Source organism: Alligator mississippiensis, chromosome 1, assembly GCF_030867095.1.
Source record: "Alligator mississippiensis isolate rAllMis1 chromosome 1, rAllMis1, whole genome shotgun sequence".
Lineage (NCBI taxonomy): Eukaryota > Metazoa > Chordata > Crocodylia > Alligatoridae > Alligator > Alligator mississippiensis.
In genome coordinates, this window is record NC_081824.1 from 415,716,293 (window position 1) to 415,740,641 (window position 24,349).

Consider the following 24,349-nt stretch of genomic DNA (forward strand, 5'->3'; position numbering starts at 1 on the left):
CCAGGACAAAGTAGTTGCTATTAATTTTATCTATACTTTATTTTAATTAATGTGTAATTAAATAGGGCCTCAAGTCAAAAGGGTATCTTTACACATGTGTGTAGCTCCACTGATATGAAAGAGGCTACTCCTATAACATATGGCCTAAATGTTTTCAGGTTCAGAAGCCTCAGAAATCATTGCCTTCTGATTCAGAAGTGCCAGCTTTCTTAAAAGAAAGAAAGATTAAACACCTGTGACTTTAAGAGTTTATATAAATATTTTAGCCAAATTAAAAATAAAGTATCTCAGGAGATTCTTAAATTTCTAGTGCCCAGCAGAATTTCAAAGAATTCAATGGTGTTTTCATTTTAAGTAACCTTGACCTCAAAAATTCATTTAAAATAGGAGTGTTTGGGAAAGGAAATGTTCTGGAAATCTTCAGCATAACCAGTGATGCCTGTAAAAGGACACTGTTGAGTACTTTTTAAATATAGTGTGCTTTTATCTCCGTTCTTTGATTGTTTCATGAAAGCTTGAAAAGAAAATTCTGTCTCAAATGATATGGGCTCTTTTCAGTTTGATCAGCATTCATATTGTGCGTGCATGCCAGTGAGCAAATGAAACTGCAATCAACGTAGTTCATTTGTTGTTTTACTTGCCTAGTATTATGCAATCATTATTTACTATAAATAAATCATGCCAAGCATACCTGATCTCCTTCTTTGACAAAGTGCCTATCCTGTAGATGTGGTGTATCAGAACTTCAGCAAGGGCTTTTGACAAGGGCTTTTGACAGTGATTCTGGCATTGAGATCTTCTTGAGCAAATTTGCAGGGATGATCTAGGAGTACCTGGGTGCATTTCATGAAATGCTACTCTTCAGTAGCAAGAAGCTACTGTTCAATAGGCCTGTGCGAGTCAACAGTGATCTGATCCGGCTTCGGGTCCGAACGCTTTGGATGGCTGCGATCTGAGGTGGAGCTCCAGACCAGGTTCTGCCTCCATCTAGGCTAAGCTTCGGAGCCGCCTCAGAGATCCAGGCACAGGTTATAATGGGGGAATCAATGAAATATCTATAACTTTGTTGGCTTTTGTCTGATTTGGATGAAACTTGCAGAGATGGTAGCTTCTGTTGAGAGCATGAAACCTGCCAAGTTTCAAGAAGATCGATGCAAGGCCTTGGGGGAAACTGTACCCCAAATTCTTGAAAGCCAAACTTATGTCACGGCTGTGTATTACACCACGTTGGGGGTGGGGGTGGGGTAAAAACTGCAGGGATGGTAGCTCTTACTGAGGCCACAAAGTCTGCCAAGTTTTGAGGAGATCGGTGCAGAGGTTTGGGGCGAACTGTACCTCAAGCTGCGGACAAGCAGAACTCGTGCCATGGGTGACACTGCATGTGTTAAGGCGCAGCAGGGTGACAGCTGCAGGAATGATGGCCCTTGCTGTGACGCCTGCCAGCTGTCGAGGAAATCGGTGCAGGGAGGTTCTGGGGCCCTGCACCCCTGGCTGCTGACAGACAAAACTCATGCCAAGACTGTCTCTGTCTTGGGGCAGTTGATTGTCTGTATTGATTCTTTACTCTCCTTAGCCTGGTTTTGTAGGTGCTAATTGATGCTCAGTCGTTAGGTAGTAGCTAGGTCCTGTGTATTGAGCTGGTCCCTGAGTCCCTGGTCCCTGGGTGAATCATGATTGATTGATTGGGACCTCGGAACACAGTAGCTTTCCCTGCCCTCTTCCCCCGACAGCCACAGTCAGTTCCACAAGCACACTTGGCACCAGTTTTGCTTGTCCGCAGCTTGAGGGCCAGTTGCCCCCAAACCCCTGCACCGATCATCTTGAAACTTGTCAGACTTAGTGGCCTGAGTAGGAGCTACCAGCCCTGCAGTTTTGACCCCACTGTGTTGTAATACATAGACATGACAATAGTTTTGCTTTCAAGAATTTGGGGTGCAGTTGCCCCAAAACCCCCATACTGATATTCTTGAAACTTGGCAGGATTTGTGACCTCAGCATAGGCTACCACTCCTGCAGTTTTCACCCCGCTATGTTGTAACACCTAGACGTGATGTGAGTTTTGCTTTCAAGAATTTGGGGTGCTGTTCCCCCCAAATCCCAGCATAGATCTTATTGAAACTTGGCAGGCTTCATTCTCTATGCAACACCTATCACTCCTAAAAATTTCATCCAAATTAGACAAAAAAACCCAAAGTTATAGTTATTTTATTGTTTCCCCATTATACCCTATGGCCAGATCTCGGTGGCTCTGAGGCTGCTCCGAAGCTGTTCAGGAAACCTAAGGAGGCCAGCGCTTCCACCCGGATGTGCTGCTTCAGACCCTGAAGCGTCCGAAGCTCTGTCTGAAGCCTTGCACAGCCCTACTGTTCAATAGCTCATTGCTACCGCACAGTAGCATTGCCAGGCACTACTGCTAGTGTGATGTGACGCTACTGTGCAGTAGCATTGGAAACAAACTGTGCGGGGATGGTACTGCACAGTAACGCTGGTTACGGCGTGGTCATTTAGTACTTATGCAAGTCCACCACTTGTGTAGATGTGGGCCCTATGCCTATGCTCTACAACGGGTATTTCCCATGCTTCTGGGCTTTGCTGGTTGCCATACAGGGCTGGGAGGGAAAATTTCCTCTGCATAGCCAGCATCTCGTGTAGACATGGCCACTGAGACTTAAACCTGGAGGTTCCTGACAAGAAAGTCTTGCCCTTCTGCTCAGGGTCAGACCAATTGACATATTTGGGCTCCTGAAGGAATTTTATCCCATGGTCAGATGTAACATGGGTTTTTTTGCCTTCCTCTATAGTGAGGGATGTGGGTCTTCTTTGGGTCTATATTTTGACAACCTTTGCAGCAGCAGAACATTGGGTGCCATGGTCCCCCTGCTTTATGTCTGGCAGATTAGGGTGTTATCTTGTGTTGGATGACTGTGTAGTTTTGCTAAGAGGTTAGACAATGGATTTGTATAGGATGGTTTGGACAGGGATGGTCCTGCCTCAGTCGGAGTGTTGGAGGTCCCTTTCAGTCCTACTTTTCTATGATTCTGTGATTCTAGGTAAAAACCTGACCCTACTTAAAGTCAATGGGAGTTGAGTGTTTGACTCACTGAGGTGAGGATTTTTCCAATGGGTATTCCTTAACTGAAGGCCATGTGGTAGTTTACACCAAGAACATAAGTTTTTGGGTTTTTTTAATTAAACTAGCAGTTAAGGGAAAACTTTTTGTTTGGATAAAAACTATTTCCTGTAGGTTTTTTTTTTTTAACTAAAACACCCTCCTCAACATATGTGATGAAAACAACAGCAGCCACAAAGAAATAACTATGCTACATTAGTAGATGAATTGCATAAATCAACCATTCCCAGTGTGGGAGTTGTGACCCCAACTGGGGTCATAGCACTCAGTGAATGGGTTTGCAATCCTCACAAATTCAGTTGTAATGGTCAGGCGTATACCAAAAGTGGAAAAGATTGGGAACCACTGGCATTAATAGTGGAAAAATAAAAGAGTGTCTTTCCTGTAATCAATGCTTATCCAAATAGCTCTAAAGAAAGACTCTCATATAGTTTTAACCACAGCAGATTTTAAAACACTAGATTCCCAGATGGAGAGCACCTCTCTGGCTTCTGAGAATAATTGTATTTCTTAGAAAGAGGTCCCCACATTGCAGAACAGGCTATCTCACAAAGGATTCAAAAGAGAGTTCTTTATAGGTTAGACTCTTCAGGGGTAGTGTCCCATATGTACTCTCAAAGTCAAAGGTCCAGCCAACCCTATCACAACTAAGTCATACCAATTTCTATAGCCAGCAGCACACACTGATGATCAGTGCTGCAGGGGTGGCTGCTTTCCTGGGCTCTCAGACTTCTCTGCCCCCCCCCCCCACTTCCTTCCCACACGGGGTGGGCAGAATGTACCATGGGTACAGCAGCCAGGGACTTTTTACAGTCCCTGAATCAAGTAAGAATCTCCCCCTCCACCCCAGCTCTTGGCATCCCACCCTTCCTTTTTGTACTCAGTGGCACCTCTCCTCTTCTCCTCTCCCATTCCCCCCTTGCCCTCTCTAATTATGCCCCAGGGTGCAGGAAGGGGAAACTTGGCCACCACTGCCATTGTTTCAGCTACTCCTCCCCTGCTTGAGCCAGGGCTACAAGAAACAGCTGTGTGGGGAGCCAGGCTCAGCTGGGGATAGCATATGCAGACCCATTATTTACTTTTCAGTTTACCTGCAAACTTAGATTGGGATTGAGATCCCTAATTATAAATACAATACATACATATTGATCACATCTACACATGTGCCTGACTGCGCAGATGTTACTGTGCAGTCATTGTGTACTCACTAAAGCAAATACTAAAGCAAGTACTAAATGACTGCACAATAACCACTGGTACTGCGCAGTCCCAGTGCCACATGGGTCATTTCCGACCCTACTGCGCTGTAGCAACAAGCTACTGCTCAGTAGCTTGTTGCTACTACACAGTAGCAATGGCATCACAGTTTGAGCCCGCCAATGATACATTGCCATAGCTCATCACTACAGCAGCATAACATCTTATGTAGACATGCCCAAGGAGTAGTAGGAGGAGGGAACCGTCAATCCTTCTGGATCATGGTGCATGCATGAAAGGTCACCCAGGCAGGAGTATAAAGGAGTAGAGGCTGCCGTGACCTTCCATCCCCACTTTAGACAGAATCCAAAGGCCAGACATCCAGACATTCAGTGCCTCAATGGCTGTAGTTGTATACAGGAATCAAACACAGGTCTTCTACTTGACAGTCAAGAATTCTATCACTGAACCACAGGGAACTCCATACAGAAATAAATGAATGAATAAATAAATAAATACATAATTTGCCTGAAGGCCACTTGAGTCCATGAGGTGCATAGGAAGTGGGATGCTATAATGCAGGGGTGGGCAATTATTTTGGGCAGAGGGCCACTTACCCAGTTTTGGCAGGCTGTCAAGTAGCCCCCCACCTTGACAGGTGCTCCACCCCTTGACAGGTGCCCCGCCCCCTGGTCACCATCTTGGGACCAATGTCCCAGGGCCAGCACCAGTGGAGCCCAGAGCAGGGCACAGACCAGCAGGGGTCTGTGGAGCCAAGCTGGGCTGTACCAGCAGGGAGCGGGGAGCTGGCCTGGCTCCATAAAGCTCCTGCCAGCTGGGACCCTGTGCTCTTGCCACCCTGCTCTGGGCCCCACCGACACTGGCCCCGGGACACCAGTACAGGCCCTGTGCTCCCACTGGCTCCCCACCTGCTTACACCCAGTGCCCCCTAGCCCTGCAGTACAGGCAGGGGGCAGTGCACAGCCCCGACCCCCTGCTCTCCAGCAGGGAAGAAGCTGGTGGTGAGCGTGGAGAAAAACGGCCCCTCGCCTGCCCCATGGCCAGTGCCCTGCGCTGCAGGCACTCACAGCCCATGCAGAGCTGACTGGAGCAGGCACAGGCAGTCTCATGAGGGCTGCAGGCGGCTGCAGTGCAGGGCACCGGGCATGGGGTGGGCAAGGAGCCACTTTTCCCCATGCTCAGCATGTAACCCACCCTACTGCCAGCCAGGGGTGGGGAAGAAGGCAGCCTTTCCCCACCCCATGCCCAGCGCCCCGTGCTGCAGCCACTCGCAGCCTGACTGGGGCTGCCTGTGCCTGCTCCGGACAGCCCCGTGTGGGCTGTGAGCACATGCAATGTGGGGTGCCAGACATGGGGTAGGTGAGGGGCCACTTTTCTCCGCATAGGGAAGGAACCAAGGGAAAAGCTGACCGTGGGGGGGAAGCAGCCCCTCCCCCACCCCACGCCTGGTTCCCTATGCTGCAAGCGCTCGCAGCCCGCATGGGGCTGCCTGGAGTGGGCGCAGGCAGTCCCACGCGAGCTGCAAGCAGCTGCAGTGAGGGGCACTGGGTGTGGGTGGGGAGGGGCCACTTCCCCCCCCCCCCGTGCTCCTTCCTTGCCTGGGGTCTGTCCCCCCCCAGCTTAGCCATGTGCTTCCAGCCCAGAAACTGCAGCTGGAGCTTCTGGCTGCAGGGTGAGGCTGGGCAGGTCCTGCTGTTGTGCGAGCCCGCTGGGCTTCCCCTGGGTCCTACTGGATCATTTTTGACAGGAACCAAGGGCAGAGAAATATTAATTTTCTACATTTTTTAGGGGCCCCACGGGCTGGATAGAATGGCCTTGCAGGCCAGATTTAGCTCACGGGCTGGATTTTGCCCACCCCTGTTATAATGTATACATCTCACCTCCCCCATTTTCCTTTAGGGAAAGATCCAAATACAAAAAAGGCACTGCCCCCCTCCCCCCTGCACTTTTTTCACATATTTATTTTTGGTATTGCTTTTCATAGATTTTTTTCAAATACATGATATAGATCCTATAAAACTGAGCACTGTCATATATAAAGTGTGGACATAAAATATGGCCAATCAAAGAATATACAGAATCATACTTGAAAAGTATTCATATGATTATGTTCATGAAAACACATAAGAAAAAAATCACCTCTCCAAATCCACTACAACAGCCAACAGAGGAAATTTTCTATCTCGTGCTCTATAGAATTTCTTCATCTACTGCATGAGTTACAGCTAATATGGGTTAAATTTAGCCTTTGCAAACAAAGATTCTACAAAGCCTCATTGCTGCTTAGCAATCACACAGACATTAAATCTTACTGCAAATAGGAAAAATGCCTCTTTTCAACATTGCAGCTGCAGATGTTCAACAGAAGCAAGTTGGAATTTACAAATGCTCCCAGTTTGGCATTAGGAAAGCCAATTTTTTTTTACTGTGCACTGCATAGCCACCAGAGCTGGGAGAGTTTTGCAAAATGACTTCCACAAATATTTGCTCCGATTTTTAAATATGTTAAAGTACAGCCGTACTCATGGCTCCTCTGTGTTTGATTTCCCTTAACATTCATGAGATCAACTACTGAGAGTTTGTATTACTTTAAATTTTGATTCCCAGGGTCTATAATATTTTACTCATTTTCCTTTTCCTTTTCTGAAATGGCAACTCCACACCTTAACCCTTCAGTTCCATTTTTTCTTCATAGTAAAGTATTAACTAGCTAAAAAATTTTTTTGGAAACAATTTTATCACTAAGAGGGATGGACAGTCACAGATTTTGGTAAGTCCTCTTCTCAACCAGCATTTTTTGTCATGCTATCTCAATATTTGTGTCCAGTTCTGCAGTGCTCTTCATTTGGAGTACAGTCATACACAATGCAGAGCTCCTCCTTAAATTAGCCGTTAACTCCCACTGATATCACTTTGACTAAAATTCCAGAGAGAGACAAAGATGCTCATCATGAAAGCAGGATTTGGACCTTGATTATGAAGCTCTTATTTGCGTGAAATGAACAGGACCACTCTTTTAGGTAAAGACTGTAGTATCAGCCTTTCAAATTATTCATGATTTTGGAGGCAGTTAGAAGGTTCTATAAGGCTTTCACTTCTTATGGGTATTAGTGGTGCTCATCTGTATGATCTTGTCTCTCTCATCTCAGGGAGGTTTTGTAAGACTTGCCTCAAAGAAGATCGAGCGATGGCATAAGACTCCGAGGGGAAAACTGCAAGTGAACAAATCAGTTTCTTAACAATTGTCTTCAAACATTCGTATGCTGCATACAAGTCTCTGTCAAATTGCCATCCCTGCCCTTGTGAGGCCATGTGACTGCAGATGTTTCGAAACTCGATGCTATCCTAGAAGCAAAAAGAAAAAGAAAATGAGTGAAAAATAATGCCCTCTCTCACTGACAAAGACCTGCCTGGCAGAAGCATAACAGGGTGACTTCATACCTGGGGCAGCCATGACATATGAGGCAGCGCCAGGCTAGTGCAGTGCCAATTGCAGTAGTGTGGACCCCGCTCCCTGCAGTTACACTACTGGTGACTGGCTCGGGAGTCACAGGAGCAGTCAGTGTGAACCACAGCACCACAACCTCATATACAACCTTCAGTCAATTGTGGCAGACTCCAGTTCAAAAGAAAAGCCTGGAGTATGTTACTTGGCACTGATAGAGAAAGAGTGCATATGTTGCTTTGTTCATGATTGCAGGAAAAACACACTCAATGCATCCAGTGAAAAAAGAATAAAACATTCATAACATTTTTTGTAAAGAGTCAGAAGTGAACGGCCACTTGTGGCTTGAGAGCTGTGGTCTCTTTATCACTGTGCTTGCCCATACTGCCACACTTTTCTACACAGAAACCTATGCCTTAAATATTGAAAAAATCTTTGCATGTAAGTGAACATTTGTTTTAAAAAATGACATCAGGATTCTGTGTTCCCAGCACATGCAGAATGCCTACAGGCTTCAGTGCAAACCACTGTCATAATATTAATAAAGGTGATCTGCAAACAAAACATGGAAGGTGAGTTAACAGTGAAAGCTGCAATGTCTAGTTTCCTCAATCAATTAGGCGTGGCATTCAGGAAAAATATAGCTATAAACTAACTACTTAACAAATGCACTTTTAGGCCGCAAGAAATTAAGTAGCAGCTGTTGCAGAGCTGCTGTAGTTGTGTAGAAACTACTGCTTTGTGTAGAAACTACTGTTTTGGGCTGCCTCTCGGAAGCAGGATCCTAGATGAGTCATAATTTTTTCATGTGAATTCGCAAAGGTTCCTTTTCTAAAATTATTTTAATTTTCCCTTTGAAGCTTACCTTTCAAATCCCGCTCTATAAGGCTTCCTGAGATATAAAATCCTTACTCAAGTATATTAAAAGGTCAAAAAAAAAATTGCACTGAGCAAGCAAACCAGCCTTGTTAGCTTTTCCAGGTGTCCTGCACATGGGAACTTGAGGATACAGGACAGAGAATTAAAACCTGGCTTATCTCTCTCCTTTCAGCAAAACTGGATACTAACTAACAGATGTAAATGGAAAAGTTTCCATATTAAAAATCCCTTCTGCTTTCAGTTCAGAACAATGGACTCTTGTGAAGTAAGGTGATAGAGAGTAATAGCTCAAGTGGTTCATAGGCCTTTAACAGAAACAAGCACAAATATTTGCAATGATTTAATTTAAAGTGTTTTCAATTTCAGTGCAGAAGCCTATCCTCCCTGCAGCTTTCATTTGTCAAGAGCCATATGTTTAGACAGATGAGTTAATATCCCACATGGTACTGATTGAGCTTCACCAGAATAAAAACTGCACGGCCCACTAGTTCTAAAGCTCTTAAAACTAGGGCTTGAAATTTGCTACCATTCTTTGAGTGTTTTAGAGGCTTGTTACTTAATGTTATACTGAATCTTTAGCCTGTTTCAAATTACCCAACTTTTATGTTTTGAACACTAATGTAAATGTAATATTAACTATCAAGTGTCATTTAGTTTATGATGATTCTGCCTTTAACAAGTTTCCCTTAAAGAAGATATTTTTAGATGAATATATTTTTTTTAATTCTGGGACATTAATTTGACAAATCAAATAAACCTTCATATAGTCAAGACACTTGTTCTATTTCTTCAGCATGCCCAAGAGTTTGAGTTTTGGTGTTTTATTAAGAGGCTGGAATTTAGGAGTTCATAAGTTCCAGTCTCAACCTGTTAAAGACACAATAACTAAGTCAACTCTAGGATATTTTTACCCAAAGTTTCCCATGGTGGCTACCACTGAAAGCAAGGGTGGTTCACCAGCATATTAACAATCATATTGTGTGGAAGTACTGAGAGCAGGTTTAGATATCACAGGCACTTTTACATGTGCTCGGGGAATGAGGGGTGACACTTTAATTAGAGTGGGTCCGAGAGCTGCTTTAATTAAAGCGCAGATGCGTCTTATGTATCAGCGTGCCTGTACTTAAAAATGGTGGCAGGGGCTCTTGAACTAAAGCTTGTTCGACAAGCTTTAGATCAAGTGCCCCCACTGCCATTTTTAAGCACAGGGACACTGATACACAAGGCACAGGAGGCTGCTGGAGCGCGGTAATTGCCACACTCCAGCAGACTCAATTAATGGAATTCCAGTGCATCAGAGCAGCCTCTACACTCATGTATAGGCACCCCTAACCAGTTAAAATAATCAGGAGCTACCAGCACCTTCCATCATGGCTGCTGTCACCGGTGGAAATGTATCAGTGGTAGCAATAATGGAAATCATGGGCTGTATCCTACGGTAGACAAGTCATCCTGCGGTTTCAGGCAAATTGTTTACTACGTTCACCCAAATCCAAGATGACATTGAACTTAAGATGACCCCCAATACTAAGGTTCTATACATTGGAAGTTGTTATTATTTTCCATGTATAGAACCTAATTAGTGGAAGGTCTTAAATATGTTCTCCCCACTGCTGTGGCAGGGAAAGCAGTGGCAGGGGGTTAAGGGGACAGACCCCTGTCCCCTTGCCACCACCCCTGTGCCTGCCCCCCTGCTGTCTGTCCCCCCCATGTGTACACTTACCCCCTGCCCTCCAACACATGCCCCCCTGCTGCCTGCTCCTGCCCCTATAACCCCTTGCCCACCCACATGTCTGTGCCTGTCCCTCTGTCGCCTGTAACCCCTGCCACTTGCCCTTCCTGGTTCTAGCCCTTCAGCTCCCTGCCCCACTGCCACTTACTCCCTTGCCTGCCCCCATGGCTGTGCCTGCTCCCCTGCTGCCTGCCCCAAGTGCCTCTCCCCACAACTCCCACCACTTGTGCCTATGCATGACCACCTGTTCACCCCTCTGGTGTTACTGTCACCTGCTGCCTGCTCTCCCTCCACTTCCTGCTTTCCCCCACTGTCTGCACCCTTGTACCCACCACTTACCTTCTGTGGAGTCTCTAGCTCTGACTGTGGCAGGGAAAACAGTGGTGGGGGACAGAGGATCCAGACCCCTTCCTGTTGTCCTCTCTGCCACTTTCCCTGCCGTATGTGTTTGCCCCCTGCCAGATGTCCCCCCCAGTGCCTGACACTCTTCTGTGTGCCCCCCTGACACCTGTGTTTGCCCCTTACCATCTGCTCCCCTGCCACTTGCCCCTTGCCCCCTTTCCCATCCCCCCCATGTGCCCTCTGCCCCCCACTCCTTGTCTCCCTGTGCCTGCCCCCCCCTGCCCCCGGCCACCTTTCCTCCCACTCTCTGCTCTCCCTGCTGCTTGCACTCCCCCTGCATTATGACTGAGGAAAAACCTCATCTTTTTCAAGTAACTACAATATACCAACTGCACTGACATTTTTATCACATTTAAGTGAAATAAAATACCTGAACTCAATAAGACTAGCTTATAACATAAACTGGTTCAGTCTTGTCTGCCTAGACCAGTGAGTCTCAACCAGGGTGCCGCAGCGCCCTGGGGTGCCAGAAGATTCAGGCTGGAATCCATCCATAGTGTCAAAAACGTGCTGACCTGTTGGGGTCTCTGAGTTCTTTTCAACAGAAGAATTGTTCTATAATTTTCCATAATCAAAAAGTCAGTGAAAGTTAAGAGCTGTCATTTTCCAAGGGGTGCCTTGAGTACAAAAAGGTTGAGAATCACTGATCTAAGCTGCAAGCTCTTTGCAACGATGGTCTCTCACTAACTACTTGTACAGTGTCAAGTACAATGGGTCTTTGCAGAGTTGGGATCTGTAGGTTATCATGTAAAATAAATAAAAATAAACAACCATGTTCTATTCTTGAAAAGAACCCCAGCTGAAGCAAAGTGTACGGATGTTTTTATCATTTGGACTGCCCTTAACCACCTGGCCAAGTCTACTCTGTATTGTGAGATGGCTGGGGAGCCACTGTGGTAAATCGTTGTGCTTTTAAACACAGTTAAAATAAGTAGGGTGGATAGTACCTTTAATCTCCATACCTGAGTGTGTCCATCTGTAAAATAGAGATGTGTTAACTCACAAGGATGTTGAGAAAATTAGCTGTTTTAAGGCAGTTTTGAAATCTAAAGGATTGTAGAATTGCTAAGTAATAACATTAATTTTCAGAGAACTAAAACTTGTGATTTAGAAACCTATTTATTTCCTCCTTTGAAAAGACTGTTTTACATTTATAAAAAGTGTCACAATAACAGCAGTGGAAACCTAAGCCTTCTATTTGAGAATTGAGCAAGCTTCCCTGCCAATGTGTCTCTACTTCTTCTGAGATGAACTTAAGAGCTAGTTAAGTTCCCATGTCCATTCAACTATAGTGTTTCAAGACATTTATATTTGGAAAGACTTTTATATACTGTTTCCTGTGAGTCACATCACAAAGAATTTCTGGCTATTAATAATGTCTTGTGAAGCTGTTGTTTGTGTGAAAGAAACAACAGCGGTCATTTTGTGGTTTACCATCATAAAGCCTCTTTTTAACATAGCCAGCACCCCTTCTTCACAAAGAGTGAAGAAATGGTTAATACAATATAACTACATGGGCATATTACCTCCAATTCAGAAACATTTCCCCGTTCTATTAGAAATCATACCAAAAAGTGTTTATTTGAGGGTGTTTAAAAAACTTTCTGTTTAAATTACCTCGTATTGAAATTTACAAAGAATTTTACATTAAAACTAAAAGTGAAGACATTTGGCAGTAGTTGGTCTTCTTAATTATTGTAAGAAATGAAAAATCTATGCTATTAAATCCAGGAATATTTTTATAATCTAATTAATGGTAGAAAAAACATGTGTTTGCTCATTGGCGTATTCTGCGGTTGCAGATAAAGCTTCTGATGAAAGTTTGGTAGCCATCACCATTGGCATTAGGCCAGGTTGTACACCTCTGTATTTAGAACCTTCATGCATGGTCTATTGCAGAGCTCCTCATTTGTGTGGGGAGAGAGAACCTTCTAAATCACCAAACTGCCACTATTTTTTTTGTTTAAAAATACATTATTACGGCAATTGCATTTCCATGGTACTTAGAAAAAATGATGATAATCATGGGCATTTATAACCTGCTCTGGAAGTGGAAGGAGGGGTGGGCTTTAATTAGAGCAGCTCTGAAAGTTACTCTAATTAAAGCACCCGAAGTGTCTCATATCAGCGTCCCCGCGCTTCAAAATGGCAGCAGGGGCACTTTATCTAAAGCTTGTTGAACAAGCTTTAGTTAAAGTGCTGCCACCACCATTTGGAAGTGCAGGGATGCTAATACATGAGACACTGGAGGCTGCTGGAGCATGAAATTACTACTCTCCAGCAGACTCAGTACTGTGATGCACTGTAATTACAGCATGTCGGAGCAGTCTCCCTGCTCGTGTATATGAGTAAAAAATACTGTGCTTTTGTTACTGTCATAAGGCTGTGGGCATTTTCTGAGTGAGTGGATTGGCATTACAGAATTCTTCAAAGACCATAACTACAATAATTAGCTGGCTTGCTCAGCATTTGTCAGTATAAACTAACACTTTTAATTCTCCAGTTTAAATCTGGACTACAGAATAATATCTGATGTTATTTTACAAGTTGGATGTTGAGTGGACTATGTGAACATGTAGTTTCAGTTCAGTTTCCTATGGCTCAGTCACAGAAGAGTGGGAAAAATCACTGACACTAGCACCACTGATGACGATCTTGGTAAAGGGACAATGGCGCCAAGGATGCAAAGAAATCCACATGGGCCGGGCCTTTTACCTACAGGGCAGGGCCTTTTGCCAACTGCCAAGGAAGTCAGCAAGCCAGATTCTCACCAGGTATATTCTAATATTATAAAAACCTAAGTCTGTCTGTCTGTCTGTCTGTCCGTAACACTTTATTCACGCTCTGATTGGCTGACAAACAGGCAATCAGAGTGTGAACAAGTGTTTGAACAGGAGCTGATGGCAGTGGAGCACTGCCATTGTGGTGTAGATACAAGGGATGGTGGGGGAGGTGAAGCCTGCACAGCTGGCCTTGTCCCACCCGTCCTGCTGCCTGCAGGTACCAACGATGGAGCGGGGTAGGGGGGGACGAGGCCACCAGAGCTGGCCTTGCCCCTCCCCCTTACTCCTTGCAGCTGACGGTGGCAGCAGCGCAGGGGGACTGAGGTCAGGACACCATGGGGTGGGGGGTGAGGCCACTGGCTCTGGCCTCAGCCCGCCGCTCCCTCCTTCTGTTGTCTCTGCTTACAGGGCCAAGGTGGTGGCAGCAGGGGGAGGAGTGGGCCCGATGTGGGTTGGGGGAATAGCAGGCATGCTGTGGTGGCGGCATTGTGGGGAGGGAAGGAGTGGGCCTGGGTGCAATGCGAGCCTGGAGGATGACCGAGCCTGAACTGGGGAAGAAGCCAACCTTCCATGGTGGTGGTGGGGGAGCAGTGGGCCTGGACCTGAGCCAGGGGAGAAGCCAGCTGCTGCGGTGGTGGGGGAAGAGCAGCGGGTCCGGGCCCAATATGGCCCGACGTAGCAGTGGTGGGGGGGGGAGGAGCAAGCCTCCTGCCCCACTTGGGTCTGGGCCCACTCCTCCCCCACCCCTGCCCTCCCCTGCATCAGTTCCAAGCCCATTCCTCCTGTTCCCCCCCTTGCTGCCAGGTCAGCCCGGGCCCACTGCTCCCCCCACTGTAGTGGCCCAGCTGTTCCCTACCCTCGGCCCCACTCCTTCCCCATTGCGGTGGGGAAGGGGGGAGCAGGCCCAGACCCCAAGCAGCAGGAGGTAAAGGGGGAGTGGGCCTGAATGGGGGTGGGCACAGGGCTCCATCCCGGCATGCTCCCCTCCATCGTTCCTGACAGGCAATTGGCTAGTGCTAATATATTTCCATTGATTTAGACAGAGCTTCACCAGTTTGTATTAGTTGAGAACACTGGCAACGCGTAGAGGGTGCACGCGGGTGCACATGCACTCCCCGAGTCTGGCGGTGGTGTTTGAGAGTGGTCCATGATTGCCACTGGCTACAACCAATGCTGCCAACAGCATCTGTAGGTGGTTGCCAACTGCCAGTCAGTGCTCAACCCCTCTCCTCGCTGCCAACAGCGCCATGGCCACCTGTGGGAGCTCTCCGCTTGCCGCCACCATGCTTCCACCACCAACAGTGCCACTGCCACCTGCAGGAGCTTGCTGTGCCCCACCCAGCCTCTGGGGGCATGTGGACTTCATGGTTGAGGATCTAGCACAATGTGACAAGGTGCAGGTATGAGAGTCCATTCACATGGATTTATTTTGTTAGGAACACAGGGTGCCTGTAAATACAGTGTGTAATTACAGTGTGTCAGAGCAGACTCGATTAATTGAGACTGCTGGAGTGTGCTAATTAGCATGTTTCAGCAGCCTTAGCATCTCTTCTATTCAGCATCCCCATACTTCAAAATAGTGGCAGGGGCACTTTAACTAAAGCTCATCCAACAAGCTTTAGTTAAAGTGCTCCTGCTGCCATTTTGAAGTATGGGATGCTGAATACATGGGACACTGTGGACACTTTAATTAGATTGGCTCCCAAGAGCCATGCTAAATAAAGCGCACTCTCCCTTCCCCCACAGCACGTGTAAAGATGCATATGGAGACTAATCAGGCCTAGAAAAAGAACAGGACTGGGGCATGTTCATGAAGCAGCAGGGGGAGCTCACCTTGTCTGGAGGTTTTCTGTCTCTAGGCTTATCAATTTGGCACCTGTGACAAGCACAATTTTAAAAAAATAAAATACCATGACTGTTTTGCAAATATGAAAGCTAGTTTAATGTCTTAATATCATTTATATTCCATTTCCAGCTGGCTAAGATCCAACCTATTATACATTTCTGATTTAGTAACACTCCAGTGACCCCTTGGTAACGGTGGCTAAGGAGATGAGACAGGGTGTTATCAGAAAGCAGCAGTACTAAAGTCCTGTACCTGATCATAGCAAAAGTAAGCTATACACTTCTATTTGGGAATCTTTACATTTAATTTTTCTTTCTTGGATATATAAAAGTGGTGTCTAAAATAAAAAAGCGCCTACTTTTAAAAATGACTGTTCTGATTACCCTAGTGTATCAGTAAAACATGAACATGAATATCATTACAGGTTTATAGAATCAAAGAATCATAGAATTATAGAACCATAAGGGACCTGTAAGTTCATCAAGTCCAGTCCCCTGCCATGGGCAGGAAGTTATTGGGCTCAGACAAGCTTGACAAGGTGCCTGTCCAGCCTCATCTTGAACACCTCCAAGAAGGGTGACTGCACCACCTCTGCTGTGAGTGTGTTCCAGATTCTGGTGACCCTTACAGAGAAAAAAATATTTCTTGTGTCTAGCCTGAATTTAATCTGTATCAGCTTATGCCCATTGGTTCTTGTCGTCCCTTGAGGTTCCTTCCTGAAGAGTTGCTCCCCTAGATCTTGATGCTCACCCCTGGCATACTTGTAGATGGCTATTAAGTCACTTCTCAGCCTTCTCTTACTCAGACTGAACAGGCCCAGTTCCCAGAGTCTCTCCCCATAGGGCCTATCCTTCATACACTTAACAATACAGGCAGCCCTTCTTTGTACCCTCTCAAGCTTATCCATGTCCTTCTTGAAGTGTGGTGCTCGAAACTGGACACATTACTCCAGCTGAGGCCTCACCAATGCCGAATGCAGAGGGAGGAATACCTCCCTGGATCTATTGGCCATGCATTGGCCGATGCATGCCAGAGTTCTATTTGCCCTTCTGGCAACCTTATCACACTGTTGGCTCATGTTCATCTTCCAGTCAGTCGTGACCCCCAGCTCTCGTTCACATGCTGTGCCAACCAGTGGACCACCACCTACCATGTAGTTATGACAGTTCTTCCTACCCAGATGGAGGACCTTGCATTTTTCCGTGTTAGACCTCATCTGATTCCATTCTGCCCATGAATCCAGTCTGTCAAGGTAATCCTGGATCTTAACCCTATCCTCTGATGTGCCTGCGTTTCCCCACAGCTTGGTATCATCCGCGAACTTAATCAGTGAGGTTTCCACCCCTCGTCCAAGTCATTAATAAATATGTTAAAGAGCACGGGTCCAAACACTGATCCCTGGGGGATACCACTGGAGGCAGCCCTCCAGGATGTGGCCAGCCCATCGATTACAGCTCTCTGGGAGTGGCCTCTAAGCCAGTTGACCACCCACCTCACTGTAGACTGGTCCAGCCCAGTACCCTCCACTTTGTATGAGAGAATGAAAGGCTTTACTGAAGTCTAAGTAATGATGTCAACCTCATTCCTCATCCAGATGGCTAGTTACCTGGTTGTAGAAGGACACTAGGTTTGTCAGGCATGATCTGTCCAGGCAAAGCTATGATGGTTGCTTCTTAACACCCCATCAGTTACCAGCTTGTAATTGAAGGCCTCCTTAACAATTTTTTCAAAGATTTTACCCAGGATGGAAGCCAGGCTGACCGGTCTGTAGTTTGCAGGGTCATCCTTCTTTCCTTTCTTAAAGATGGGCACCACATTGGCCCTTTTCCAGTTCTCCAGGACCACTCCTGAGTTCCATAGCTTTTCAAACAATCTGGCCAGTGACACTGCTATAAACTCAGCCATAGTATCATAGTTTCATAGTTGGTAGGGTTGAAAGGGACCTGAGCAGATCATCAAGTCCAAACCCCTGCCATGGGCAGGAAATACTGCTGGGGTCAAACTAGGTGTTCATCCAGCCTCCTTTTAAAGACCCCCAGGGTAGGAGACAGCACCACTTCTCTTGGAAGTTGGTTCCAGATCCTAGCTGCCCTGACAGTGAAGTAGTGCCTCTTGACGTCTAGCCTGAATCTACCCTCTGCCAGCTTGTGACCGTTATTTCTTGTCACTCTTGGTAGTGCTCGGGGGAGCAGGGATTCTTCCAATGCCTGCTGGTCCCCCCCCCCCCCCCCCCAGCTAGTTTGTAAATGGCCACTAGATCCCCCCTCAGCCTTCTCTTGTACAGGCTGAACAGGTTCAGGTCCCTTAGCCTCTCCTCATAGTGCCTGCCCTGCTGCCCCTGATCATGTGGGTGGCCCTCCTCTGAACCCTCTCAATGCTGTCCACATCTCTCCTGAAGTGTGGTGCCCAGAACTGGAAGCAGTACTCCAACTGTGGCCTGACCAGTGTTGCATAGAGGGGGAGGATCACCTCCTTTGACCTGCTTGAGATGCATCTGTGGATGCATGACAAGGTACGGTTGTCCTTCCTGACTGCGTCCCCACACTGTCAGCCCATGTTCATTTTGGCATCAATAATGACTCCAAGATCCTTTTCTGTCTCTGCACTGACGAGAAGGGAGTTCCCCAGCCTGTAGGTCTGCTGCTAGTTTTTCCTCCCCAGGTGCAGTACTTTGCACTTGTCAATGTTGAAACCCATCCTGTTCTCATCTGCCCACCCCTGTAACCTGTCCAGGTCTGATTGCAGCCTATTCCTCCCTTCTAGTGTGCCCACTTCTCTCCACATCTTAGTGTCATCTGCGAATTTGAACAGGGTGCTTTTCACCCCCTCGTCCAAGTCACTGATGAAGATGTTGAACAGTATGGGCTCGAGGACTGAGCCCTGCGGAACCCCACTGCCCACGTTCCTCCAGGTCAAATAAGACCTGTCCACCACCACTCTCTGGGTGCGGCTCTTCAGCCAATTAGTGACCCATCTACCCGTGTAGGTATCGACGCCACAGTTTCCTACTTTTTTAATGAGAATGGGGTGAGAGAGCCAGTTCTTTCAGGACTCTTGGGTGCAGGCCATCTGTCCCAGCAAACTTGAAAACATCCAAGTGCTGCAGGAGATCCTTCACTTGTTCAGGACTGACTTAATGTAAACCTCAGTCAGGTGAACAGCCTCCATTTGATTTCAGGAATACCGACAAAAAATATGTATTTAGGAGTTCTGTCTTTCTGTGGGCTGCCCCCAAGCAGCAGTAGGGGTCCCACAGGAGATCCCAGTTTCCTCTTGCTCCCTATGTGTCTATAGAAGGAATTTTTGTTATCTTTTATGCCGGTTGCCAGCTTGATTTCCATGCCTACCTTAGCTTTCTGTGTCTCGTATCTGCAGACCCTGGCGATACAGGTGTAGTCCTCTCTGGTTGCTGAGCCATTATTCTATTGCTTATATTCTTCTTCTTTCTTTTTCAATAGCTCCCTAATATCCCTGTTGAGCCAAACAGGTCTCTTGGCTTCTTTCTGGGCCTGCATTGTCTGGGAGCTGGCCAAAACAGTGCTTTCCAGTTTCTGAATTGCTCAGAGAAATGTATGTTTTATGTTATATAATGCAAGTAGCTTGGATCTTATTTCCACAAACCATGTGGACCATTTTGGGCCATTTTTATAGTAGCCCATGACTTGTTGATCTAGTACTTCTCACAGGCCAGAAAGAAACAGAAGCAGGATAATCAAAGCATTTTAGAAAACTGTCTGGATTGTTGGGCTCAAAGGGTAGTATCAATGGCTTGATGTCTAGTTGGTAGCTGGTATCAAGTGGGGTGCCCCAAGGGTCAGTCCTGGGGCCAGTTTTGTTCAGTGTTTTCATAAACAATCTGGAAGATGGGATGGGGAGTGCACCCTCAGCAGATTTGCAGATCACCCTAAGATGGGTAGAATAGTAGATAGGCTGGAGAGTAGGGCTAGGATTCAGAGAGACCTAGACAAATTGGAAGATTGGTCCAAAAGAAATCTCATGAAGTTCAATAAGGACAAGTGCAAAGTTCTGCACTTAGAACAGAACAATTCCATGCACCAGTACAGGTTGGGGCCTGATTAGCTAAGCAGCAACTGCAGAAAAGAACCTGGGGATTACAGTGGACAATAAGCTGATTATGAACCAGCAGTGTGCCCTCCTTGTGAAGAAAGCTAACAACATACTGGGCTGTGGGAGTGTTGCCGTCAGATTAAAGGAAGTGATTATTCCCCTCTATTCAGCAATGGTGAGGTCACACCTGGAGTAATGTGTCCAGTTTTGGGCCCCCCACTACAGAAAGGATGTGGACAAATTGTAGAGTCCAGCAGAGGGCAACAAAAATGGTTAGGGGGCTGGGGCACATGAGTTATGAGGACAGGCTGAGGAAACTGGACTTAGTCTGGAGAAGAGAAGAGAAGAGAAGAGAAGAGAAGAGAAGAGAAGACTAAGGGGGGATTTAATAGCAGCCTTCAACTAATTGCAAGGTGTTTCCAAAGAGTTGGACTGGAGCTAGACTGTTCTCAGTGGTGGCAGATAACAGAACAAGCAACAATGGTCTCAAGTTGCAGCAAGGGAAGTTTAGGTTAGATATGAGGAAAAACTCTCACCAGGCGGGTAGTAAAACACTGGAACAGGTTACCCAGAGAGGTTGTAGAATCTCCATCCTTGAAGGTTTTTAAGACCTGAGTAGACAAAGCCTTGGGTGGGATGATCTAGTTGGGATGGTCCTGCTTTGAGCAGGAGTTGGACTAATGTCCTATGCTTCTCTGATTTCTGGATTGCTAAAAGGTGAGATAGAACTGTAGCAAGCAGCGAGAGGGCACTGTAGCAGGACTAGGATCAGACCATTTAACATTTGAGAGTGTTTCTGTGCTCAGAGGGTGATTGTTCCTTTGCAGTAGAGGGGAGTGACTGGATGAACACAGTATCAATAGCTGCTTTTTATTTTTAAAGGGTTTTGGGTAACTCATCTCAAAGCCCAGTTTGAGAAGCTTGTTCATCTAAATTTCCTGTCAAGGTAAACATATAAATTGAATTCTCGGAATCCAACTCAGTTAAAATTAAATGTCCATCAGCAGTCACTTCCAGCTAAAAAGCCTGGTTATCAGTGATGCAGATTTTATGGAAACATACCACAGAATATGTGCCACCTAGGCATAAAAATGAATTGAGAAAAAGGCCAGTGTTCCACTGAGCTTAATAATGGGCTTTCCTAAAAAAATATCTAACCTGACTTCAAGTGCAGTCCTAACATGAGAATCTATATGAAATGATATACCCATTGACATCTAAACATACACTCTCACAGAAGCAAATAGTAAAGCAGCTCTGGGAAGGAAGAGGAAGAACACAGAACCATCTTCAAAGTGCATGTAATTTGTTGAATTAGTATGCTAACAAGCAGTGCCATTGTTATTATTTATTTATTTTTCATTAGCAGCAATATGGGTGTCCTAAAGGAAACTCAGTGTTACATAAATCCAATAAACAATTCTCCATTCATTTTTCATTTACACAGAAGTACTAGATCTACCCACTTCAGCTGATTTTTATCTTGGCCTTTGCATGTCATGAGAAGCTTTGTGTTTTCTTTCTTTTCCTTCTGACTCCTCCTTAAGTGAATTTAGTTCTGGTGAAAGGTCCTAGCTTAATATCCCTTGAGACTGAAGGAATCTAGGCCAAAATTTTCAGAGATAGCTTCTGATTTTTTTCTGCCTCTGTTTGAAAGCCTTGCTTGTAATAACTTGGGCTTGATTGTTCAGAAGTGTGAACAATTACAGTTGAAATAGGAAGGGGAGAGGGCTTATGGGGTCAGAATCTCTGAAAATCAGGTCCCTGAAGGATCTTATTTTGGACACCCAGTATTGAGATACTTAAAAAACATTTCTGAAAATAATGGCCCTAATTTTTCACTAACCAGGTATGAATCCATGTAGCAACATACATTTGTCACAAAGAATTGGACTTAACTCCTCAAAGAGTCATTATAGGGAAATAACATTTAGTCACTATGTAACCATGCCAATTCTGAACCTATGTCCTACAAGTAATCAACTCGATCTTCCATTACCAATATCATGAATTGAACAGCATAGATAAGTTTTTATAAAATCTTGAGGTAACCTTCCCTTAGATGGGACTCTTTTTGGGGAGGCTGTCCTGAGATGGGATCATGGCCTATTGCAGGGTGCTTTTGGTGGTCCCTGGTAACATGACTGCTGACAGTAACCACCCCTTCTGTCTCTCCTCCAACCTCTCCTGTGAATCACCTCAGGCATGTTCTTTTCCGTGATTGGCAAAAAAGCCACAGAAATGTGATAATATAAGCAATTCCTTCATTTATCAGAAAAAAAACTAGGACTGCTTCATACATATATTCACTGGGGTCCCACATGCTGTATATATAAATTGTCATTCTGGAATAATAGCCAGAGGGTCTTTCATCCAATGAAAATGAATATTTCACTTATAAGATGTTGTTCCTCCCTTCATTTTTGTTGTCCTGGGCTCTTTGAATAGCATTATAGCACTTTGCAATTTAAGGTTTTATACTGAAAATATGAAAGTAGCTTTTGGAAAAGCTCCAAATAATGCCTAATGCCTTATTTAAAGCCTAATTACACCCTATAGCACCAAAAGAATATACTTTTTCAACAAAACCCGAAGTGTTTCTGTGATATCTTTTCACCATCTTTATTTTTTTAATGATGTTTAACCCTAAAACAATTTGGGTAACTGCTTACTACCAAGTCAGGGTAAATAAAAAGCTGCTGCAATCAGTACAGCAGGACCCAGTTTATTACATGATGGTCTAATCAGTACACTTTTGCAGAAAAAGGCCCCAGACAATAAACCTTTGGTCTTACTTACAGGCAAGGTTCTTTGGGTAGATGTGATATCTTTTATTGGACCAACTGAATAGACAGAAAAATGTTCTTTGCAAGCTTTTGAGCACAAACAAACACCCTTCCTCAGGCATAGGGTGACTCTTGTGGTGTTATGTGTTCTCTAAGGTAGCAGAGTCTCCCTATGCCTGAGGAAGGGTGTTTGTGCCTGAAAGCTTGCAAAGACCTTTTTTCCATCTATTTAGTTGGTCTAATAAAAGATATCATATCTACCCAAAGAACCTGATTTGCCTATGTCCTTAGACCAATGCAGCTACAACCAACAACCCTGGTCTCATTTACTTACTTTTAAATGGTCAGAAGAATGATGCTCCTGTAACAGAGGGAACAGGAGAGTCTGTTCCACATTTACAAGCTGGGATGTTAAATCTACTACTCGGGATAACATGCTGTGCAGAGCAATCTCTGTAAGAGTTCGGGGCCTGGGTGGGCGTAACGGGGATGAATCTTTTGGCTGGGGCTGAAGAGGCTCAAATCCATTTTCTTCTTCCTCCTCAGGGCTTTGGTTTGTGCCTTTTCTCCTTCCTGCCTGCTTCCAAACCTGGCAAGATGTGTTTGTGAAGGCTGCTTCCTGGTCTTGTCCCATGCCATATTGAATTGGGCTGGGCCTGTCTATGCTGAATAGTGGAGCTTGAGAGGCCTGGTCCAAGTGGGCACTGGTATCATCCTTGCCTCCGCGCTCCTGCTGCAACAGCTGCAGGGTTTGGAGAGCCACCAGCTGGTGATTGATGGAGACAAGTAAAGGGGTTGGTTTGGCCATCAGCTCTCCAGCTTCTGTTCCCCTCCACTGGCCAGGGTGGGAAGTTTTAAATGTTGTCTGGCTTCCTCCCCACCCCCCACCCCCTTTTCCCTTCCTTTATTTGCTCTTATCTCTTGGCCCATGTGTGTGGCCGCCTGCCTCGCCCCTTCATTCCAGAGTCAATTGTCCTTGAATATTTCAGCACTTGTTAAAAGATCTCCCATTCATTGTGTTTCTTGGACTCAAGCTCTGCAGAGCTTTTTCATGTGCACATTTCAGGCAGGCAGCTCCTGCAGCTGGTTTCCTTTCCTTTCTCAAGAACTAGCAGCAAATATAGGCACTTATACTTTGTGTGGGTGCTTCAAGTTGTGTTAACTTGTTTCTTTTAGTGTATTTCTCACTAGGTGGTGTAAATCCTTCTGTGATCTCTGCTGGGACAAGATCTGCCAAGTCTCTCCCATGTGTGCCATGGGGGTGGGAAATGAGACTCTGTTTGGAGTCATCTGAAAGCAGTTTTTAAAGTTGAGCGATGAAGGATTTTACAATGTGTTCAATGAGTAATTTAAAATGAGAGCAGAGCCAGAAGCAAAATCTTAGATCCAAACACATTCCAGCTTTGGGGATGCACAGAATTGGGCCTGAACATTGCTGATCAGGCTCAACTCAGAGCCATATAAAATCAGTTTCATTCATGTTGCCCTGGCCTGACAACCCAAGGCACACAAGGTGAACAAGGGAGAGACTTTTGGAAAAGCAATGTCAGTCCAGGGAGATGTAAAATGCCTGATTCAATGAAAAGCTGCACTTATGAAGAGGCAGACTTGTTTTTTACCTAAAAGCTGAAATAATAGCTGTTAAAGTTACAGAGTTTATCTTCAACTTATTATTAACTCCAAGATGCATCAAATGCATCCAAACCTGTAAACTTGGCAGCGCTGCATTAGGAGGATGGAAAATCTCCTCCTCAAGTAGGAAAATAGTTGGCTGGAAATAGGAAGGGTGAATGAGCTCCACCTGAAATAACTCCAAAAAAGGCATTTCTGGCTTTGGCAACTGAGCCAGAAAGATCGTATATGTTTTTGTATATGGTTCCCAGGAGATTTAAAACTGTAAGATTTGATGCTAAACCTATTTCTGTGCTGTGAAACCAGGGACAGCTGTACAAATATTTGCTGTTTTTAATTAAACCTAACATTGCTACTTCCTTGATTTAAGTTAGGTCAAAGGACTGGCAATTTTATGCTTTGATAGATGAGGAAAAACAGTTGTGGGT

The 24,349-nt window shown here is 45.5% G+C and overlaps 1 protein-coding gene across 1 annotated transcript; it reads right to left on the reverse strand.

Annotated features, from left to right (window-relative positions):
• Positions 1-5,977: 5,977 nt before the first annotated feature.
• DLEU7 (deleted in lymphocytic leukemia 7) lies at positions 5,978-23,146 on the reverse strand. The gene is made up of 2 exons (XM_019491351.2): positions 22,624-23,146; positions 5,978-7,693 (listed from the first exon to the last, which is right to left on the reverse strand). The coding sequence occupies exons 1-2, from the start codon at positions 23,095-23,097 to the stop codon at positions 7,466-7,468; spliced, it is 702 nt and encodes a 233-aa protein (XP_019346896.1). The 5' UTR covers positions 23,098-23,146; the 3' UTR covers positions 5,978-7,465.
• Between the last annotated feature and the right edge of the window lie 1,203 nt (positions 23,147-24,349).